General features: G+C 38.7%; 1 protein-coding gene across 3 annotated transcripts in view; it reads left to right on the top strand.

Annotated features, from left to right (window-relative positions):
* Positions 1–9,377: 9,377 nt before the first annotated feature.
* The window catches only part of LOC121736606 (potassium voltage-gated channel protein Shal), an 80,815-nt gene continuing 66,736 nt past the window's right edge, over positions 9,378–23,456 (top strand). For all 3 annotated transcript variants that reach the window (XM_042127913.1, XM_042127911.1, XM_042127912.1), the window contains exon 1: positions 9,378–10,510. In XM_042127913.1, coding sequence (XP_041983847.1) covers positions 9,396–10,510 — 1,115 coding nt within the window. In that variant the 5' untranslated portion in view covers positions 9,378–9,395. The remainder of the gene's footprint in view (positions 10,511–23,456) is intronic.

Here is a 23,456-nt window from a genome sequence, read left to right as displayed (position 1 = left end):
AACTGAAGCAATAGCCACATGTCAAAATATTGTAAGTGTAAATAGTGCGTTGTTGTGTAGTTTGAAATAATTGTAGACACAGATTTTACATCAAATCACAGTGAAAACCTTATATTTTCTTTCTTCTACTTCATTTATTTATGAAATAATCGTAACATTATTCACAAAATATTGAAACGTATGTTTTAAGGTATCAAAAAAAAAAATTCAGGGAGAAATATAATAATTTTGAGGCTTTTTTTGTGGTCAACTTTTGTAGGTTTATTTTCTAGTCAAAAGATCTCGTGACATTCCAATTTTTGTGACGGCAACTATGTGCGTGATATTACTTAAACTTAATGAATTAGACGTAAATTTATGTAAGGAAGGCTTCTATTGTGTAAGAATGAGAATCTAGTCCGAGTTGTGCAAATGTAGTTCATTGAAAAATATCAGTAAACAAGCTTAAGTACGTTTATTAAGTCAAAGAGCTTATTGCAGGCACTTGATTATTAAACTCATGATCGAACCATAGGTACCTACTGTACCTGCAAACCTTCAAGAAGATAGCATAACTTCTCTTTTTTTTTTTTTTTTTTTTATGAAATAAGGGGGCAAACGAGCAAACGGGTCACCTGATGGAAAGCAACTTCCGTCGCCCATGGACACTCGCAGCATCAGAAGAGCTGCAAGTGCGTTGCCGGCCTTTTAAGAGGGAATAGGTTAATATAGTAAGGAAGGGAAGGGAAGAGAGGGGAATAGGGTAGGGGATTGGGCCTCCGGTAAACTCACTCACTCGACGAAACACAGCGCAAGTGCTGTTTCACGCCGGTTTTCTGTGAGAACGTGGTATTTCTCCGGTCGAGCCGGCCCATTCGTGCCGAAGCATGGCTCTCCCACGTATGAAAAAAGGCCGGCAACGTTTTTGCTTTCCATCGGGTGATCCGTGTGCTCTTTCGCCTCTTAATTTCATTTTAATTTTCAAATAATTTCTGCTGATATTTTATTGCTAATTTAAGGTTAAAAAGACCTTGTTCACCTTGTAATAAACATTTTTTCAATTGTCTTACTAATACTGACGTACTCAGAGATACTTTAAGATAACTTATTTTTATTTAATTAAATTAAAGTTACGTATTGATTAAATGTAATGCCGTATGTAGTAATAATAATTTAATTTTAATAATCGAGTGACTGCAGTCAGTGAAGAGTTGCTGGTGTCGTGGTCACGTTGTAATATTATGATCACGAATTTTTCCAAAAGTGGCCGTGAGATGTATGCTATGCAAAAACCATATAAGTACCTAATTTATCACCAAAATATTTTTAATTTATTATTTTACTTTATAGATTGAACCAAAGTATAATATATGTGCAATTACTATTATTGTTAGACATAATTTATTTTAATTTTTGATAGTCATTAATAGACATAATTTTGAAGATTGCGTTGTTCTCTAAGCGGATTAAATCTACGAGGTATATTTAATTAGTAAGATTATAGGTATTAAAAATTGTTACCACCGAATTCCCTATCGCCCTTTAACGTTAATCTTTGTTAAAATATCATGTTTTCTCTTAATATAAATAGGTTTAACAAAATGGGGGAAATTATATTTTGACAAACGATTAACGAAGGTGTTATGCGGTGGATTTTTCAATGAGCCATTCAAAAATGTACTTTATTTACTTTACAAGTAGATACACATGAACGGACTTGGCGCCTGCGGTGTTTGGCTGTCTGTTCCATTTTCGAAAGGCTCGTTTAAAAATGTATTCCATCTCCTTTTCACACTGCAATGTGACCTGACCCTTAGTCATCTAAAATTTGTACCACAGTGCACAGTAGATTATCTTCTAATCAGATTGTCGAATCGCATCGAAAAACATTAGTAATAGGTTGGGGAAAAGTCTTTTCGCATTATAGTATAATTATGTATGAACTTTTCAAAAAATCTCTTGGGCTATACCAATTGTATCTGTCTGATTTGGGCATCATTAAAAAGTTTTAATTTTACAGAAGATGTAAAATTATATATTAGATATGTGAGGTTTTCATTTGTTTTTCTTATTGTTAAAATGAGTGATTCTAATGAAGAAATTCGATGCATTTTAAAATTTTATTACAAACACGGTAAAAATGCAACACACACACAAGCCGCGAAAAAAATTTGTGATGTTCATGGACCTAATGCAGTTATAGCTGTTAGAGTAGCGCAAATTTGGTTTAAGGGTTTTTTAATCCGGAAATTTTGATATCAAAGATGCACGTCGCTCTAGTTGTCGTCTGTTACAGATAAAACTTAAAAAATGGCTACATTTTTTAAAAAGTGGCGCAAGATCGGCATATTAGTAGTTAAGATGTAGCTGAAGAACTGGGGATTGACCACAAAACGGTTTTGGCGCATTTAAAAAAAGCTGGGTACACAAAAAAGCTCGATATATGGGTGCCTCATGAGCTCACTGAAAGAAACCTAATGAACCGTGTAGCAATGAACAAATTGGTACAATTTGTGATTCTTTATTACGACGTAATGAAACCGAACCATTTTTGAACCGAAGCTGATAAATGGTAATGAAAAGTGGATCACGTACGACAAGAACGTGCGAAAAAGATCTGATATTGAATGTACTGTCACTTCTTGGTGGAAATTCATCTTCAATTAAATAATTATACACTTTCCTTGCACTTATTCCACTTTATTTTAATATATTTATTACAAAATTGTTAATACACTACCGGTTTCGAAAAAATCATCATCAGGTGTACTTACTGCAGGTAATTTTAAATTTTTAAAAAATTTGTGAACAATAAATGGGTTGTCAGCATCACAAATGTTTACAATTTTTTTAAAAATTTAAAATTACCTGCAGCACACCTGATGATGATTTTTTCGAAACCGGTCGTGTATTTAACAATTTTGTAATAAATATATTAAAATAAAGTGGAATAAGTGCAAGGAAAGTGTATAATTATTTAATTGAAGATGAATTTCCACCAAGAAGTGACAGTACATTCAATATCATATAAAAAAGATCGTGGTCAAAGGCCGGCCAGGCTTTACAGACTGTGGCGAAACCCGGTTTAACTCGCAACTAGGTGATGCTGTATGTGTGGTGGGATTGGAAGGGCATTATTCATTATGAGCTGTTACCGCCAGGCAGGACCATCGATTCTGAACTGTACTGCGAACAACTGATGAGATTAAAGCAAGAAGTTGAGAGAAAGCGGCCGGAATTAATCAACAGAATGGGTGTGGTTTTTTACCATGATAACGCTACACCTCACACATCTTTAGCCACTCAGCAAAAATTACGGGAGTTTGGCTGGGAGGTGTTAATGCATCCGCCGTATAGTCCTGAGTCCTGACCTTGCACTTTAAGATTTCCACCTGTTTCGGTCGCTGCAGAATTCCTTAGGCAGTGTCGCAGTTTTTCCATCAGAAGCCCCAAAAATTTTATAGCAATGGGATCATGTCACTAACAACAAGATGGCAAAAAGTTATCGAACAAAATTACATCTATATACTTTAGCCAAATGTAAATAATCTTTATAAAAAACCTTTTGAATTTTTATATAAAATGCGAAGAAACTTTTCCCCAACCTAATTTATTAGCGCCTAATTTTAAATAACCTGAGAGCTGAGTTTTTTCCCTTTTCGTCGACAATACGAGTTTAAATGGTCGAATTATTTATCATTATTTGCTACTAATAGCAGTCAATACCTTACAAATTATTATGTCTGTTCTGCTCTTTCGGCAAGTTGCGTCATCCAAATTATTATGTTTTGCGTGAACACCTTGAGAGGAGAGTAAAACTCACATTCAGATCTTACTAACTGAGACTTCAACAATAATGTTTGATTTATATGCGTCCGCGCAAACGAGCGGTTTCGCCGCTACACAACGAGGTAATAAGGAATTGTAAAGATTTATTTAAGTGTCGACTCGGTTGCACCTCTATTTAAATCATAAAGTTAATACACTAGGTATGATTTAAATAAAGATGCTTGTAATTTCGTGACGTAACGGCCAAACCGCGCGTTCGGACGGGCGAACATAAATTGACCATTATTACTCGTAGATTTAATCGGCTATTAGTCTTTTTATTCTTAAAAACCACGTTAAGAGTGACCGCAGACTTACAATTTCAAGTTGGCCGACTATTGTACAAACTAAATTGCATAGTTTCACAATTTAATTGGACAACTTTTTAATTTGTAGGTAATCGGAAAGGAATCGCGGTTCTTATACGATTGGTGTCTAATATTTAGTTGTACAATTTAGTTGGATGCGATGTGCGAGTAAGTCGCTATAGCTGTTGGTATACTATGCGATTTAGTTAGTCAACTTGAAATTGTAAGACTGCGGTCTCTCTAAAGCGAGTGAAAGTAGCAGCTATTGTAGACATTATTTATTTGTAAAATTTATCATACAGTACCGAAAAGAATCAGTTTGGAAGTTTTATGAAAATCGCACAAAAATATTTTTTCTAAAAGTTGGGATGATCAAAAATTTTATAAAAATAGTTTTTTAACTGATTTACATTGCCACAGTAATTAGCGCCAGGGTAACTGGGCTTTGGTGCTGGATCCCCCGTACTTCCAACATAATGGAGAATCGAATCAACTTAATTTTCATGGCCAGTTCACATTATTCCAATCCAGTGATTCCAGCGCTGGAATGCTTCTGGAAACGGGTACCGGAATGCACTGAAATGCATTCCAGTATATTCCAGTTTAAATTATTCCAGTAACAGCGCTGGATTACTTGACTGGAATAAAGTAAACCAGTCATTAAGTTGGATTTAATAGGTACTCCCGACAAAAGCGCACGAATTTCCTCAATTTGTGACTGAACTGTAGGCCTACCACGAAACCGTTTTGAGACTCAAACAATCGGACGAGAATGCCACGTCCTGCTCTAACAACGGCATTTCACGTTTGTTACAGTAGGACGCGGCATTCTCGTACGATTGTTTGAGTCTCAAAACGGTTTCGTGGTACAAGCCCTGGGTCGAGAATTTGACGTTTGGTCAACGCGATGTTGATCTTCTACTTGTTGACCGACTTCCAAAAAGGAGGAGGTTCTATGTTCGGCTGCGGATTTCTTTTAAGAGCACGGATTACGATCTAAGTTAAATTAAAATGGATATCGGATCTGGTAAATGAAATCAAATCAGTTTTAGGGGTAGGCACTGTTAATCATACGGCATTATACATGGGAGAGCCATGCTTCGGCACGAATGGGCCGACTCGACCGCAGAAATACCACGAGCTCACAGAAAACTGGCGTGAAACAGCGCTTGCGCTATGTTTCGCCGAGTGAGTGAGTTTACCGGAGGCCCAATCCCCTATTCTTTTCCCTTCACTACCCTCCCCTACCTTCCTCTATTCCCTTCCCTACCCTCTTCTATTACCCTATTCCCTCTTAAAAGGTCAGCAACGCACCTGCAGCTTTTCTGATGCTGCGAGTGTCCATGGGCGACGGAAGTTGCTTTCCATCAAGTGACCCGTTTGCTCGTTTGGCCCCTTATTTCATAAAAAAAAAACAAAGTGTAAATGTGGATTATCTAACTGTAAGCATCTTTTATTCCAGTCCAGCGTCTAGTAGCTGCTAGCTGGCGCTAGTAACTGTATCAATATAAATCAGTATGGCGTATTTTTTTGTTATCAGTAATGTTTTGGGACAAATAATATTTTTGTGCATGTATAGAGCGCTTCTCTCTCGACTGTAAATAGAGTTGTATGTAAGAATAAATGTAAATTTTTTAAAGTGTTTAATCTTTTATTTACTTCCAACTTGTAGAGTAAGAGCCAGTGACACCCAGACTTTCAAGTTTCATCATTTTGTAAAAGCAGGATGTTTGCTTGTTTGTGACTGCTATCGAGGTAAGAACGACCAGCAACTATGGAGTATCGATCGCGGTTACTTTAGGTATTCAGTTTTTAAGGCCTACTTAACCCTAAAACTATGGAGGGTAGATGGAGGAGAACTATCTTGTATGGGGGATATTTGAAAAAGTGTCCAGCTGTACGCAGTAAATAACAGTTGAAAAATCCTCCAAGAGAGGCGCTAGCCGCAGCAAAGGGTATGAAATGAATGTAGCCGTTGGTGACAAAATATAAATTGAAGTATATTAAAATATAACCTAAAATAGCTGAAATAAAAGCTGCTAAATGATTTAAAATTTGCCCTGTTGCTACTGTAGCGCCACCCTAATTTAACGCATTTCAGCGGACACTTTTTACATACAGAGATAGTTCTCCTCCATCTACACTCCATACTTAGAACTAAGGGGCGGAAAATCGAGATTATACTTCATTTGACTTTTTTATGTGCGGCTTCGGCTACTCCGAGTTGAGCTTTCAGAGAGCTATCATTAGATTCCTTTTGTGCCCGGTTGCCAACTTATTTTGACAGGAGTTTACCTTTTCAACGGCATTTTTGATTGGTTAATTTTTTGACGTTAGCCAATCAAAAGCTTAATAAACACATTAAGGGTCAATTCACACCGAAATGGCAGCGCAGCGGCGAGCATTTTCAGTGTCATAACATGATTTTAAAGTTTATCTTCATTATTGTAATACTATATCGCTCGAGAAACTTGGAAAGTCTAGCGGCCGCGAATTCTCAAGCTATACTAATAACTATGTATATATGCTCGCCGCTACGGTGCCAATTCGGTGGGAATTGACCCGTACTATATAGCCGCTATCATAAGTTCAGATTCTGCAAGGAAAATGTCTTTCAATTCTTCTTGACTGTCCTGCTCTACAACAGTTTTATAAGCAGAATTGGGCTGTGGATGGTACGTCTTTATGCGAAGGAGTCACAATAGGCCATTTAAGTTGCAATAGCGACCTCATCTTTTGAGGTCGCTATTGCGACTTCAGATACTTAAAAAAAAAGTAGTATATTTAAGTCTCCGGTTGTGACTTCCATGTATTAGATACACAGAAATAAATCAAGATAGAACGGCTAAGCGGGTGTGTGTTTCAATCTTGCTCAGTCGTGCAAGATTCGTTCAACGTTCATTCAGTCAGCGCGCACGTATCTACTTGATTACACCGGAGCGGTTGGGCAAAACTGCCTCATTGTGCAGTGTCTAATTGTAAAAACAGAAGTACGAAAGTAAATCGGTCAAAAGGAGGTATTCATTTATTTCTGTGATTAGATAGTTTGTGTGAGACCGTGCAGGAACTATAGGTGGTACATGTTAAGTAGTGGATTACTAAGACCACTTCGCAGCACCTTCATTAAGCACGTTTTCTACTCTTGCAAAATGCCATCTCTGTACTAAATGGTACAAAACGGCACTTTGGAGCTCGTTTGGAATTTTGGATCAAAGAGAAACCACTTACCGCCTTACTTATAAGTACTATACTACTTACATACTTATAAGTAGAACCACTTCCAGGACTTTGCCTCCAGCCCTCCAAGAACCAAGTCACTAAAACATGTTTCTTGATGTCGCTAGATGGCGCTTTTCTAAATTGACGAATAGGTTACTCTGTGATTGATGATTCATGACTGTATTTTTGTTTAAGTTTTTATTATATTGTACTTTTAAGTAAAAAAAAAGAGAAAAACTCAGATTAACTCTATTAAGGACAAGCAATCACAAAAATATACTATAGATAGATTATAAAAAAAACACGAATAATTATTGAAAACTATACCCCCACCTAACCATGTAACAGCTGTCAGCTAAACTATTCCGTGACTTTGCGTTCATTAATAATAATTAATTAATAAGCGCTATAACGCGCTTGACTCGATATTAGCGAATGCTGCTTCTGATTATTTTAGATGCGACATTTAATAATATAATAATTATAATATATTTTATTACTACGACTAGTATGATCAGTTTCGGTGACTATGGCCGCTTTTAACCAGGCAAGCAAAGACAGAGGACAGAACAAACTTTTAAAACCTGCACGGCTCAAACCAAAATTTGAAACTTTTCAAGACCGGTATCGAACCTACAGCCTCGAAGTCGAGAGCAAACCTCAAATTCACTAGACCACTGATACTTTTCTTAGTCTATTTTATTTACAACATAATATCATATTATGTATCGCACACCAAATACATTTATAATCAAGTTTTTTTTTTAATTTGTACAAAGGAACTAGAATCTAAATTGATATTTCCTCAAACAAACATACAAACGAATACCCCTAAATATTTTTTAAATATTTTAGTGGGTAGTTAAAAATACATTCGCATAATTTTGGTGGTAACGTATTCTTAAAATACAACATAATAATTGTTTGGTTACGGACAAGCGACTGAAAGAGGGGAAAACATAACGTATATTTCAATCAGCGAGTTACATTAACAGTCGTTACAAACAATGACCTAATTCAAAAAGTTCGTTACCGTAATAACGTTATGACAGTTCACGCATTAACCGGCCAAAACGCGTACACATAAAAATGAGAGAAAACCTCCCCAGGGAAGACTGTTATCATCCAACGACTTGACAAGAATGAAAACAAACGCGAAACTAAAATCAGAAATCAATGGCACTAACCCTAGCGAGCGACCTACTTCCGTAAACGCTGAACGTTTAAGATGCCGGAGAGCCTTAGGCCTGGTCTTTTCACTCAAGACAAAAGGCTTTTAGGAAAAAAAATTAAAAGGTCACCGAGGCCTAAGAGTGCGGAAAGTGGACGGCGATTCGTAGATGCAGTGGGTGCGAGCGGGACGGACGGTTAAAAATCAATTTATTAGGCTGTGACGTCACGGCCCGCGCACGCGTGCGGCGGCGCTGCCCGGGGTGGGGTTGCCTGATCCTGGAGAGGCTCCCGAAATTCCAGCTGAAGTCATGAAGTCCGGCAAAGAAGGTGCTGTTTTTTTGCTGGACCAGAGTTATTTTGGTATTTTTTTTGCTGAAAATTGCGATTGTTCAAAACAACGATTCTCAACGTGGCTTTTTCCTGAAATAAAAAATAGGAATATAAAAGTAAATTTTCACTGCAATTTCTGCGATATTGCCTTTCGGTAAGTCTACTGATGGGTGAAATATTCCTCTTTACCTAATATAAGTAGAAATAATAAAAAAGGTTAATAATAATAATATACAAAGAACTGCTCCAAATAAGTACAAGTTCAATGTCAAATATTACAAGCAACGCGGTTTATCAACAGGAAAATCTAAAGTAAACTACGGCGTCTTTAAAATATTCCCAGTGAAAAATTACGATCGGCCGTGATCTTAAATTCGTCTGATAGGCTCGTGTAATCGCTCAGCACCTGCAACTCATTAAAATAACAATACACATATTCGGGCTATTCTCGTCACCGATCTGGTAACACCCTATCCATCTGGGCGGGCTGACCGAAATAGCGCGACGCGGGGGGCGCGGCGCTCAGTAGAGCGGCGACGGTGGCGCCGACATCACGCCATGGCGTCCGTCGCCGCATGGCTGCCGTTCGCGCGCGCCGCCGCCATCGGCTGGGTCCCCATCGCCACGCACCCGCTGCCCCCGCCGCCCGTGCCCAAGGACCGCCGCCGCGCCGAGGACGAGAAGCTCCTCATCAACGTCTCCGGCCGCCGCTTCGAGACCTGGCGGAACACCCTCGAGAAGTACCCCGACTCCCTCCTCGGCTCATCCGAGCGGGAGTTCTTCTACGATGAGGACAGCAGAGAGTATTTTTTCGATAGGGATCCGGACATATTCAGGCACATCCTCAACTACTACAGGACGGGGAAGCTGCACTACCCGAAACACGAGTGCCTCACGGGGTACGACGAGGAACTCGCGTTCTTCGGGATCCTGCCGGACGTGATCGGCGACTGCTGCTACGAGGACTACAGGGACCGGAAACGGGAAAATGCGGAGCGACTCATGGACGATAAGCTCAGCGAGGCGGGCGACCAGAGCCTGCCGCAGCTCACTGACCTGCGACAGAAGATGTGGCGGGCGTTCGAGAACCCGCACACCTCCACCGCCGCGCTGGTATTCTACTACGTGACGGGCTTTTTCATCGCCGTGTCGGTGATGGCCAACGTGGTGGAGACGGTGCCGTGCGGCCACCGGCCGGGGCGTGCGGGGACGCTGCCGTGCGGGGAGCGATACAAGATCGTGTTCTTCTGCCTGGACACGGCGTGCGTGATGATCTTCACGGCGGAGTACCTGCTGCGGCTGTTCGCGGCGCCGGACCGCTGCAAGTTCGTGCGCTCGGTGATGTCCATCATCGACGTGGTGGCGATCCTGCCCTACTACATCGGACTGGGGATCACGGACAACGATGACGTGTCGGGCGCGTTCGTGACCCTTCGAGTGTTCAGGGTGTTTCGGATCTTCAAGTTCTCGCGGCACTCGCAGGGGCTGCGCATCCTGGGGTACACGCTGAAGTCGTGCGCGAGTGAGCTCGGGTTCCTGGTGTTCTCGCTGGCGATGGCGATCATCATCTTCGCGACGGTGATGTTCTACGCGGAGAAGAACGAGCAGGACACGAACTTCACGTCGATCCCCGCGGCCTTCTGGTACACCATCGTGACGATGACCACGCTGGGGTGAGTACGCTATCTATCGATTGTTTTGGCGCACGCTGGCCACCTGTCGCTGACATGTCGCCTGTCGGTGCGCCGTTACCCCATAAACGATTCGAGCCCTGCAACATTGATGGCGAAGTTGTATTTAATTGGCAATTCGTTTGTCGTGCGGGGCGGCGCGGCGCTGCGCGGCTCCGGGCTTGTTTTTTCGCTCGTCGAGAACATTTTTCGTTGTCAGCTACAATTTCGTCTCGTTTACATGAATACTTAATAAACCCTTTAGGAGTAAACGCCGACTCATTTTTTCGCTTTAACGGAGCAAATGAGTTTTCCATTGTGCTCGTGAAGTAAATAATAAAATAAAGGCCTGAAAATGGAAATAACTAATTAATGCTTGGCGCAATTTTTGTATTGATTTTAGGTAATTTTCATTTAACAGCTTATATTATGGTCCAGACCATGACCAAGAAACAAAATATGATAAAAATTTTAGAAAATGTTGTGACGATTGGACAACATTTTTTATTCACAACATTTTCTAACACAGCAATAATATTTTCTACAAATCTCCAGTATGTTGCTGTTGACTATGAAGATGACAGTATTTTACAGCTTTTTAATAGTCACTAAAGCTACGCTCAAACTTTAAGCTCCAAACAAATTTAAACAGGTATAAACTGAAAGAAAGATAGTAACGGGGGAATAAGCGCTATTTATTACTGGAGATATGCCAAAGACTTTTCAGAATATCTGTATGCTCGATATCAACTACATTGTATATTACCATATAAAAGCTATAAAAGATAGTCTTATTACTATTTGAGAGGACGTCGTGCTGTTTTCGACTTATGTTATTCATTGTACTACACATTCAATCACCATGAAGATATCCATCAGTGAAATTGATCCACAGGCCGAGGGCGGACCTACGCTTTTCGGTCGGATTATCGTAAGTCAATAGTCATGATCAGCTGTCGGCTGGTCATTTTCAAAACCGGACCGAATTACGTGGGCTTACTACCAGCTACCCGTCAAATAATTCCTATAATATTGGAACCTATATATGTTGGCTACAACTTTTGCACAAATTATCGTGTCTTTTTCTGTGATAAAATATATTATATCTTTTTCTGGGACTCAATTTGTCTCCATACTAAAAGACAGACTGACACAGGCAAATTTTCGCATTAATATACATAATCTTCTAATAAGAAGGGTATGACGCCTCCGTGGTCCAGTGGTTTAGAGCGTGGCTCTTGACTCGGAGGTCGTGGGTTCGATTCTCGCATTGGAAACAATAATATGTTATTTCCAAGTTTGGTTAGGACAATGCAAGCTGATCACCTGATTGTCTGACAAGTAAGATGATCCATGCGTCGGATGGGCATGTAAAGAGTCGGTCCTGCGCCTGATCTCTCGTCAGTCGTGTCGGTCTTCCGTCCCACTGGGTTATGAAAGAAAAAGGAATAGAGAGTTCTCTTGTGTACTGCGCATACACTTGGGCACTATAAAATTACTAATGCGTAACTGGCCAGGTTTCAATGAAACCGGCCACCGTCACCGAAACCGGTGTGGGAGTTATTATTATTTTTATAATAAGAAGGCACGTACAATTTTGTAAACAATTGACCCTAAAAACGCGGAAAAATTAAACAAGCTATTAAGAAAACTGTCATATTATAATAATGCATAGAGCAGATACTGTATGTTACGTAGATAGTATATTATATTACATGTATATCGACTCATTCCTATTCCCGAGGCCTCTGCATTCGGCGTTTTATTATGCCATATCCATTTATTTTGCATCATTGGTGTCGATACTCGTATGTTATGAACTTTCGCATAATTTCTGATAGTACTGTCAGAGTAGACAGAATGTCTATTGTGGTACTGTGTCAGGATACAGAATTTCTGTAGCTCGAAAGTAAAATTGTCGAAATATCGAAAGATAAAAAAATAATACTTTGCCAATTCTTCGAGCTGCAATATTTTTCTAGATTACTTACATGTTAATATGTAATTACTAGCTGTTTTCTGCGACTTCGTCCGCATCCACGTTAACTATTTTTTTCGTAAAATATATTAATTGTTACTTTTTTTTTATGAAATAAGGAGGCAAACGAGGCAAACAAGCAACTTCCGTCGCCCACGGGCACTCGCAGCATCAGAAGAGCTGCAGGTGCGTTGCCGGCTTTTAAGAGGGAATAGGGTAATAGGGGAAGGTAGGGATGGGAAGGAATTAGGGGAGGGTAGGGAAAGGATTAAAGTAGGGGATTGGGCCTCCGGTAAACTCACTCACTCGGCGAAACACAGCGCTAGCGCTGTTTCACGCCGGTTTTCTGTGAGAACGTGGTATTTCTCCGGTCGAGCCGGCCCATTCGTGCCGAAGCATGGCTCTCCCACGTATAAACTTCTGATACCTCCAAGAGTACGTGTACAAAGTTTCATGATGATTCGTCAAGTAGTTTTTGCGTGAAAGCGTAACAAACATCCACGCTTTCACATTTAATAATATAAAATAACTAGATAACGCCCGCAACTCCGTTGCGCCAAAAATCGTTCATCGCGCGGGGACCGTACATTTTTCCGAGATAAAAAGTATCCTATGTCCTTTGATCCTTTCCCGGGACTCATTGTATCTCCAATCTCCATGCCAAACAGCAAAATCGGTTCAGCGGTTTGAGCGTGAAGAGGTTACAGACAGACGGAAAGAATCGTATTTATAATATACTAGTGACCCGCCCTGGCGTCGCACGGGTATAAAATATATAACCACTGAAAAAATGATTAAAATCGACAGCCTATGATCCTTCACGTGGTCTACTTCTTGTCTTTGCCAAATAATATAAAAATTGCCCTTTCAAATAATTTCCCCCGTTTTTTCATATTTTCCTATAAGTCTTAGCGTGATAAAATATAGCCTATAACATTCCTCGATAAATGGGCTATCTAACACTGAAAGAATCATCAAAATCCGTTGCGTAGTTTTAAAGATTAAAGGGAACAAAGGGACATGGGGAAAAAGTCGTTGTTTTATAATCTTATATCTTTAAACGAGCAATTCTTGTATATATATATATATATATATATATATATATATATATATATATATATATATATATATATATATATATATATATATATATATATATATATATATATATATATATATATATATATATATATATATATATATATATGAATCTCGGAATCAGCTCCAACGATTTTCATTTTTCATTAAATTTAGTATATAGGGGTTTTGGGGGCGATAAATCGATCTAGCTAGGTATTATTTTAAGAAAATGTCATTTTATTCGTGTTTTATTGAATACCGAGCAAAGCTCGATCGAACAGCTAGTATGTATATTATATGTTATGATAATTTCTGTTCATTTAGCTACGTTACAAAGGAAAATTAATGAAACTTGGGTCTTAAAAACACAGTAACCTTCGTCCCTTGGATAACCCTTCTGTAATAACACAGTAAGCGCTTCATTTGAATACATTTTTATCTTTCTGACTGAGTCAGCAGCGTGGAACTCATTAGACGTTTCAAAAGATTTTTAGCTTACTGTTAAGCTAAAGGTACCGTTCCGACTAACGTGGCAAGCGACCGCGACCGACAAACATTCAAATAAAATACCACTTTATGAACTAGGGCAGATATAACTTTCATTTAAAGATTTCTCACAGAACACCGTCGTGAAACAGCGGTTGCGCTGTGTTTCGCCGAGTGAGTGAGTTTATCGGAGGCCCAATCCCCTACCCTATTCCCTTCCCTACCTTCCCCTATTCCCTTCCCTTCCCATCCCTACCGTCAAAACCTACCTATAAAAAAATAAATAAGAAAACTCTTACTTTTCTATTGAATACACGCAAGTTTGTATTATGGGCTTTCATTTTGCTCAATCAGAGGTACTTGCGGCTACTTTTAACAAGGCAACCCAACATTAATCCATTCTATACGTTCTGAAGATTATTTTAAAATATATTTGATCGAAAAAAACGGTTCCTGCAGAATTTTACGGTCGGATCTTAGGATATTTAGGGTTAGTCACATTGCAACACGACGAGCATATGCAATATAATGACGTATTTTTGAAAATTACCCATGTAAAGTTGATCTTTATTTACTACACCAGAAGATTTTTGAATCTACTGAATAAATTTGAATTGCTCAAAAGAAAAGCAGGTTTCCTCGTGACGTTTCAATGTGAACGACCGGACCCTCATACAAAAAAGGTGTTTATTTTACAGGCTAAATAATAATTAATTAATATGAACAAAAGAGAGACTACAGAGACTTCTTAGCACTTGAGGCGCCTTTGTGGTTGTTATAACTTGGCTCTCGGCTTGAAAGTCCGTAGCTGGCAAAAGATCAATCACAGGATCGACTTTTTATGTGTGGATTAAAAAATCCATCCACGAAAGATCTTTCGTCGGACAATCAGCTAATAAGCCTCTCTTACATAAAAGAAACACAATTCTTTGTTGTCCCAAAATACCAACCCCAAGTATGGGTATCTCCCCAAAGAACTAACAGTCTCAAGATCCAAGCTTTAGGATTTTTAATGTGCATTGATATCAATCTATTTTTATAAAGTAAGGGAGCAAACGAGCAATCGGGTCATCTGATGAAAAGCAACTATCGTCGCTCACGGACACTCGCAAGTCGCAACATTAGAAGAGTTGCAGGTGCGTTGCCGGCCTTTTAAGTCTATCTGTCATGGTCGTTAAAGTTATTTTGAAATTTTACAATACATCATTATTATTATTATACGTATATGCATACTCGTACTGCTGAAACTAGCATAATAATCATCCATTGTAAAATAAGTATTTTGCAGCACAATTGCAGACTACTAGAGATTAAAATGTCAATAATAGCATTTTAAAAAGATAAAACCTTATACATAGATACATTTTTAAATTCGGCACACTTGTTCAGACGAACTAGACCAACATATACGAAAACTGAGCAGTTCCGGAAATATTACATACATACGCGTCTAAACCGCGATAACCGGCGTGAAACAGCGCTTGCGCTGTGTTTCGCCGAGTGAGTGAGTTTACTGGAGGCCCAATCCCCTACCCTATTTTCCTACCCTCCCCTATTCCCTTCCCTTTCCATCCCTACCCTCCCCTATTCCCTTCCCTTCCCTTCCGTACCCTACCCTATTCCCTCTTAAAAGGTCGGCAACGCACCTGCAGCTCCTCTGATGCTGCGAGTGTCCATGGGCGACGGAAGTTGCTTTCCATCTGGTGACCCATTTGCTCGTTTGCCTCCTTATTTCATAAAAAAAATAATGATAACCTCCTCCCTTATTTTTCTGATGTCGGTCAAAAATGAACGGATGGATGTTAATTAATGGATGGCCGAAGCCACTGGAAACGAAGGTGTCAAACGCGTGTATGATCTTCCTGCACCGGTTTCGGTGACGGTGGCGGGTTGTTTTGAAACCAGGCCAGGCCCGCCAGCTGTTATGTAGGAATAATTTTATAGTGCTCAAGTATATGCGTAGTAAACAAGAGCACTCTCTGTTCTTTTACTCTCATAACCCAATGGGATGGAATACCAATACGACTGGCGGAAGATCAGGCGCAGGACTGACTTTTTACATGCCCATCCGATGCATGGATCATCTCACTTGTCAGACAATCAGGTGGTCAGCCTGCATCGTCCTAACCTAATTTGAAAATAACATGCTTCCAACGCGGGAATCGAACCCACGACCTCCGTGTCAAGAGCCACGATCTAAACCACCGGCCACCGGGGGCTTTACGCGTGTAGACAGCATGCCGCCTGCACTAATGTTCTAAACCAGTGTCTCCCAACCTTTTTCAGCCACGGACCCCTAGGAAGACTGAAACAGTTTTCAAGGACCCCTATAATTAAATAAACAGCAAAAAATAGGATTATGTATGGTACAATGATGACACCGCGGACCCCCATACATATACTCGCGGGAAACAAACAAACCCTTCACAAACCACACGTTGGGAAACACTGTTCTAAACTCACCTTGAATTCACGACAAATTCATGGAAATCGTAGTATTGGCCAGGTATTTTGGCAAGAAGCACCAAGGTTTACGTAAATAGTGGTTATATTATGATAATACAACGACGCTATGACGTTTATATTATTTTTCGATACTCGCCATTTTGTATTTTCAACTGTATAAAGAGTACGTCGAATCTTTCAAGGATTTTTGGAAAATGTACCTATTTATTCACTGTAGTAAGCTTTATTACAAACCAGCTAAGTGCAGTTACTTATATGTATATAAACAACGCTTTGTGTAGGCGTTTATTTCTATAACTATAGAAGAGACCTAGATGGTTTTCGTAGAGACTTCTACAGTTTTCGTAGAGACCTGTGGGCTACCCTGAGGGCTTAGAAAACCGGCAAGCGATTATCGTAAACGCCGACGTCAACGCCACAAAATGTGTGGGATTTGACATTAGTATTCGCTAGCGAAGCGATGACTTATGTCAAATCGCATACATTTTGTTAGCGTTTACGATAATCGCTTGCCACTTGTCTACTAAGGCTGGCCCCTTAGACGAAGTATCTTTCCTTAAAACGATGACGAAATTCGTTATCAAAATGTATGTGATTTGACATTAGTCTTCGAAAGCCTAATATCATTTAGCGATGACTTATCGCTAAATATTAATATGCTTTTGAAGACTAATGTCAAATCACATACATTTTGATAACGAATTTCGTCATCGTTATTAACGAAAGGCACTTTGGCTACTGCCTTTGTACAGTTTTCTTAGATACCTCCACTGTTTTTGTAGAGACTACGATATATACTAACTACTAAGAGATAATAGACAGATCGACAGACAGATACACTTTGGCAATTTATAATATTAGTATGAATGCATTTCTGAACTGACCCGAAGGGCAAACTTCAGGGTGAGAGTAATCTGTGGTAACTGGGTTCCGTGTAACTGAGTTACCCCCCGAGCTAGATATGAGATAGCTTTTAGTTTAGAGCTAGAACCTATATCTAAGCTTTCTAGGTTATTCGTAGGTTAAATGCTAATTTTTTAAGATAGTTTAACTAATTAGTTGAACAATATTTTAAAACATTTTTATTTGTTTATTAATTACAAACTTGGCAAAGATATTAAAGAAGAACAATATAGACTTATTTTATTGCGGGATTTTATTTTTGGATTTTTCAAAGTTTTCATAATACAATATTGCAAACAAGATGACCAAGAACTGGATGCCTGGATGCCCTGGGGCAAACCAGATGACCCGGTGAAGTACCTATCACTCCTAAGAAATACCTAGACTATCGCGAATATTTCAAAACTAAATGTAGCAAAATCGGTAAAACGGTTCTCAGGTTTTAGGGAGACTAACAAAAGGGGTGCGAACCTTTGTGGCATAGACCATCTTGATTTTTTTTTCAAAATTTCCGAGCACGATAAAAGTGGCATATTTGGATTACACTTATACAAACAAAAAATGTTACATAACATGGTATCCTAAAGTGTCACGTTTCCGAGATATTTGGAAGTAAAAATCGCCATTTGTGTCGTGTGGACTAATATGGCGATATTTACTTCTAAATATCTCGAAAACGTTTTTTGTTTGTATAAGTGTCCTCTATCCAAATATACCACTTTTATCGTGCTCGGAAATTTTGAAAAAAAAAAATCAAAATGGCCGGCGTCTAGATATGCCAGGCTCCATACAAAAATGTTCGAACCCCTTTAAAATTTTTATAATGTTAAGACGAATTTATGTCTCATGACGCAGACACAAACTTTCTTAAAGTATTAGACTTTGAGGGTGTCTAGTCTAGGGAAGCGACAGTCAAAATTGTCCGGACCTGGAAGACGAGGTTCCTCCGCTTACCGCGAAAGATATAAGCTATGAAATTGAGCTTTACTCTTTCTCGAAGGTCAGGTAGTCCTTCAGAACTGAGTACCTCCTAAAGTAACCGCAACCGAAACTCCATAGTTGGTGGTCGTTCTTACCTTTGTGAAGGTCTCAAACACTTAAACTTTCAGCTTTTCTAAACTGAGGAAAGTCTGGCCGTCGCAGACTCTTGGTCCACTCCAGTAGTTTATGAAAACGTAGCAAGGATGAAACTTTGATTTTAATTTTAAAAATCTTACATAGTGGATGTCTACATATAAAAGCAACACGTGTGTGAAATTTCAAGTACTTTCGTATGCACTGAATTCTTCATTCATTCTCCACGTACGTTTGTCAGTCATATTTCATTTCATCAAATAACTTGGATGTTTATAGGCCGAGAGATGGCCATTTCTCACGCTTTTTCATTAGCGTCAACTAAAAATAGCGTCCAAGAGAAGCCAACACAAATTCTGCATTTCTGTATATAATTAATAGTCTAAGCGCTGACAGCCGGCTCTTCTGTGTTATTCGAGACAAATAAAATGAATGGCCCCATTTTGATGAGCGTAAAACGGTTTATTTAATTTTCAATAGATTTATGAAAACATTTAAGAGTTGAGAAAACGTATTGTCTCGTCTAAATTGTTTAGTGACAATTGATTTTATTGGTGCTCGTTTATGTTTAATTCAATCCATTTATTTAATGTCTAATATATAAAATTCTCGTGTCACGGTGATTGTGGTGTTGTTGCCAAACCCTCCGAAACGGATTAACTCTGAAAGATAATGCTAATGCTTAATATTGGCAGATAATTAACTACTTTATATTTTCGATACAGAATATTGTATGATACATTGATAAACTCCCTGCCGCACTCAAAATGGAACATTAATTACTTAACCTTCAAGCGGGCGCGCGCTATTTTGTAACGGCAGTGGTCGCGCGTAACCTAAAAGACGTCGTAGGTGAATTTGGGAAACAAAACACTTTTTATTCAACATTATTTATTATTTCATAATTTTAATTATTACTCTTTTTAAAAGTAAACGGTCCACCCAGAAAATTAAATGTATTTTTAATAAAAACCTAATTATTAAATCCGGTGATCCAAAGTAGCTTATGTTGTGTGAACAGCGGCAGAAAAAGTGATCGGAATTTTCTTATTCTAGTTGCAATTTATTTTTCATCTAGCAATAACATTCGCTGTTATCGGTCAACGACGACTTAGTTTTATAAATAAACATAGAATTTGCCCCAATTATATGAAAACTACATATTATAAAATTATAAGACAGGCGCGCGGAGTCTTTTCGACGCCGGCACCGAGACCAAAACAATTGAGGTCCTTGCTGCAAAGGGGGTTCGGAGAGTAAGTCTATTTATTTTGTAGATAGATAAATTATGAAAAGCTACCGAGAGAATGATACAGATTCAACGGGAAATGTCGATAATATCAATGAAAATGTATTGAGGGGAGTCGATTCGACGCCGCGCGACCGCTTGAAGGTTAAATGTTATTACTTCAAAATTTTGACATAAGCCACGTACATTATCTGTCAAACTATTCATTAAATTGAAGATTAATCATAATTCTTAAGTGTCTAAATGCACTATGCCGAATTTCGGTGGAAGTTCGGCTTGATTCCGCCTGCAATGTATTTTAAATTACCGATGATACACCATGCCGAAATTACGTCGCGTTGTATTGTATGCGTTTGACATTGCTGACGTAATCATGCGGAATTTCCGCCGCGGAACTTCGGCATAGTTTGTAGACACAATGTCTCTGAGTACGGACGGATAGACAATTAAACTATAATTTGACAAAATCTACAGTTAATTTCTGTTGAGTTTAATATTCCTCTCTGACTGCGGCAGTCATTGTTGGTGCTATCAAAACTTATTTGAAAATAAATAAATGACAAGAACTTACTAGTAAACTTCGATAAATATTACATTAAAATAATAAAATACACAGACAAAATAAAACCAAAACAGCAATCCCAATTAAAATCTACGTAGGTACATATTACAAGCTAGCAAAAAGCCGAAAAGAAAAATCAAATACACGAGTTCCAGCTTCCATTTTCTGAGCGATATTCGCCATCAAGTAAATATGAGCTTTCGTAGTAAACAGTGGGGAGAGGGGTCGAGGGCGCTGAAATGGGGAGTGAGGAGCCCCCAACCCCCACATAATGCTGCTGTATTGTGCTGGTTTATTGTATATTTTAATTGATGTTCGATTGTTTATTGGTGAAAATTAGCGTTTCAATCTAAAATTTGCTAATTTGTATTTATATGGTTTTGTGTTTAATAAGGTCTTTTATTCTATTTACAGTAAAATAATAATATTAGTTAATGCCCACTCTTTGAAGTTTACAGGAGTAAGTATATATCTATATATATAAAACTCAAAGGTGACTGACTGATTGACATAGTGATCTATCAACGCACAGCCCAAACCACTGGACGGATCGGGCTGAAATTTGGCACGCAGGTAGATTTTATGACGTAGGCATCCGCTAAGAAAGGATTTTGATAAATTCCAACCCCAAGGGGTTCAAATAGAGGATGTAAGTTTGTATATAATAATACTTCTTAACGCGAGCGAAGCCGCGGGCAAAAGCTCGTTTTCGATAACTTTGCTGATAGGATGTTTTACGTTAGCGAAGCAAAAACCCTCTTAAAAAGATAAACCCCAATCGAAAGCATAGCATAATAATATTACCTACATGTATCAGAGGAGTTGATTCCTATGCAGGTGGCAGACCTAAGTAATTACTCGTAGGACGCGTTATGTCATACCCAGCCTACAGATCACAACTTACATTGATATGACATATTCCGGCCAAATGACGTAGGTCCGTCAACTACATAGGAATCAATTTCCTCGATGATACAATGTACATAATACTTCTGTACAATACTTTTTTTTTATTAAATTTTGCTTCTTATGTACCTTTTATCGGTTGTTTTCATGCATCGAGGTGAATTTTTATTTACTATCCGAAAATAAAATTTGGCAAAAAATGTAAACACGGTGCCAATTATATACCTGTTTACGAAGTTGAAAAAGTCGTCCGCTTTTTCGTTGTAAACAAGTTTCGATTGGTCAGGCCTTGGCCTACTAGAAAACTATGAGGTTCAAAATACCTTAAGGTTATTAATAAAATGTGACTATGAAGACCAAGGTTCTAAACCGGTGAAACAATAGAAAATAACACGTGATCATGCCAAGTCTTTTTCTATTCTATTATTGATTCTCTTAGACTACTATTCTACCTAAACACCTTCGTCTCCTGTGCCTTAATGGTAATATTTTTTAAATCAACATATTGCTTTTGAAATGTTTTGGTAAACAATTTGGTTTTTGGTCGGTCAAAATTATAAACATCTCCGTACTTTGACGTTGTTTGACGAAACATTAAGAAAACTATTTCCCTATTTTGTAGGATCGTAACTGGACCGAAGATGTATGAGTGTTATTTGGGTACTATGTAAAAACATTTCACAATTATTAATTATAACACGTATATTCATAAATTACAATTTTTTGCTATTGCCAATTGCCATAAGTACGTCCTTAGTAAAAATAATCCATTTGATGAGATACTTTTAGTTTTAAAGGGTTTTTATTCAGTCTTTTGTAATGATAGTTAAAAATATCATGATGCTAGATGACGCCCGCATCTCCGTTGTGCCAAAATACGTTTATCGCGCGGGAACCGTACATTTTTCCGGGATAAAAAGTATCCTATGTCCTTTCCCGGGATCAAAACATCTCCATGCCAAATTTCAGCAAAATCGGTTTAGCGGTTTGGGCGTGAAGAGGTAACAGACAGACAGACAGTCAGACGGACAGACAGACAGACACACTTTCGCATTTATAATATTAGTATGGATTAATTAATCCCAAACGTAATTTTTTGAGCAAAACAATAATATAATTGCGATGCTGATGATATTTTTTTAATTTGGAGCCTAACATAACGCAATAAACATAGACACTTGAGAGTCTAGAAATATTGTACCTGATAACAATCTTCGGAAGGCATTTGGATGTTTCCCAAGTTTTCCGTGGACGAGTCTACGCGACAGCGGGGGAAACATCGCGTCAATATTTTAGTCAATTAATCATCAATGTAGGTCATTGCCTGCAGCAAGGTTCGATTACCTGAAATAGTTTGGACAGCGAAATAGTTTTATTTATTTCTCCAAAAAAATTAAAACTTGGAGCCCAAGCGTAAGGTGCCCCAGCCATTCTAATGCTAAGTACTCACATACGGTTTTGCTCGATAGTTTTACTCCAAATCGAGTAATATTTACTGTGTGGACTGCAAAACTCACAGCTCGAATGCTAGCATCGAGCCAGCTCGAAGACTCGCATCGAGCCGGCTCGATGGAATTAAATACGTATATCGATTTAGAGTAAAACTATCGAGCAATTCCGAATGTGTGGACGAAATCCCGAGCCGCGGGTTTTACTCGACGTTATTTCTCGATCGAGCAAAACCGTATGTGAGTACTTAGCATAACACAAACTACTCTAACTTATTTTAGCAATGATTATTTTCTCTCAATTTATGTAACTGGTAGAAGCATACCATTTCCATAACAATAAATACGAAAGTGCGTCTGTCTGTTACCTCTACACGCCCAAATCGCTAGCTATTTTGCTGTTTGGTGATTGGTATGACACTTCGAGTCTTGGGAAAGGACATAGGATATTTTTTAGTCCGGAAAAATTAACAGTTCTCGCGATAAATGCGGGCGTCATTCACTTATAATAATACTAGCAGTCCCGGAAAATGTTGTTTTGCCATGTAAAGTATTTCGCCCATGTTATTTTATCGAAGTTACTAAATGAGTATGGCACCATAGCAAAATTTGGTGAACATCAGTAAAGTCGTTTGGGAGGAGTACGGTAACTAACATTGTGACACGAGAATTTCATAAGAGATTACCTGGGCGATAGGCACAGAGCCCAGAATTCGAATGTCAACGCTGTGATTTTTTTCGCAACTCCTCTTTCAGCGCGTACTAAATTATATTCTAAACTTTAAGCACAATTTGCC

Source organism: Aricia agestis, chromosome 19, assembly GCF_905147365.1.
Source record: "Aricia agestis chromosome 19, ilAriAges1.1, whole genome shotgun sequence".
Lineage (NCBI taxonomy): Eukaryota > Metazoa > Arthropoda > Insecta > Lepidoptera > Lycaenidae > Aricia > Aricia agestis.
The sequence above is the reverse complement of the archived record's forward strand: the minus strand, read 5'-3'. Positions and strand labels throughout refer to the sequence as shown.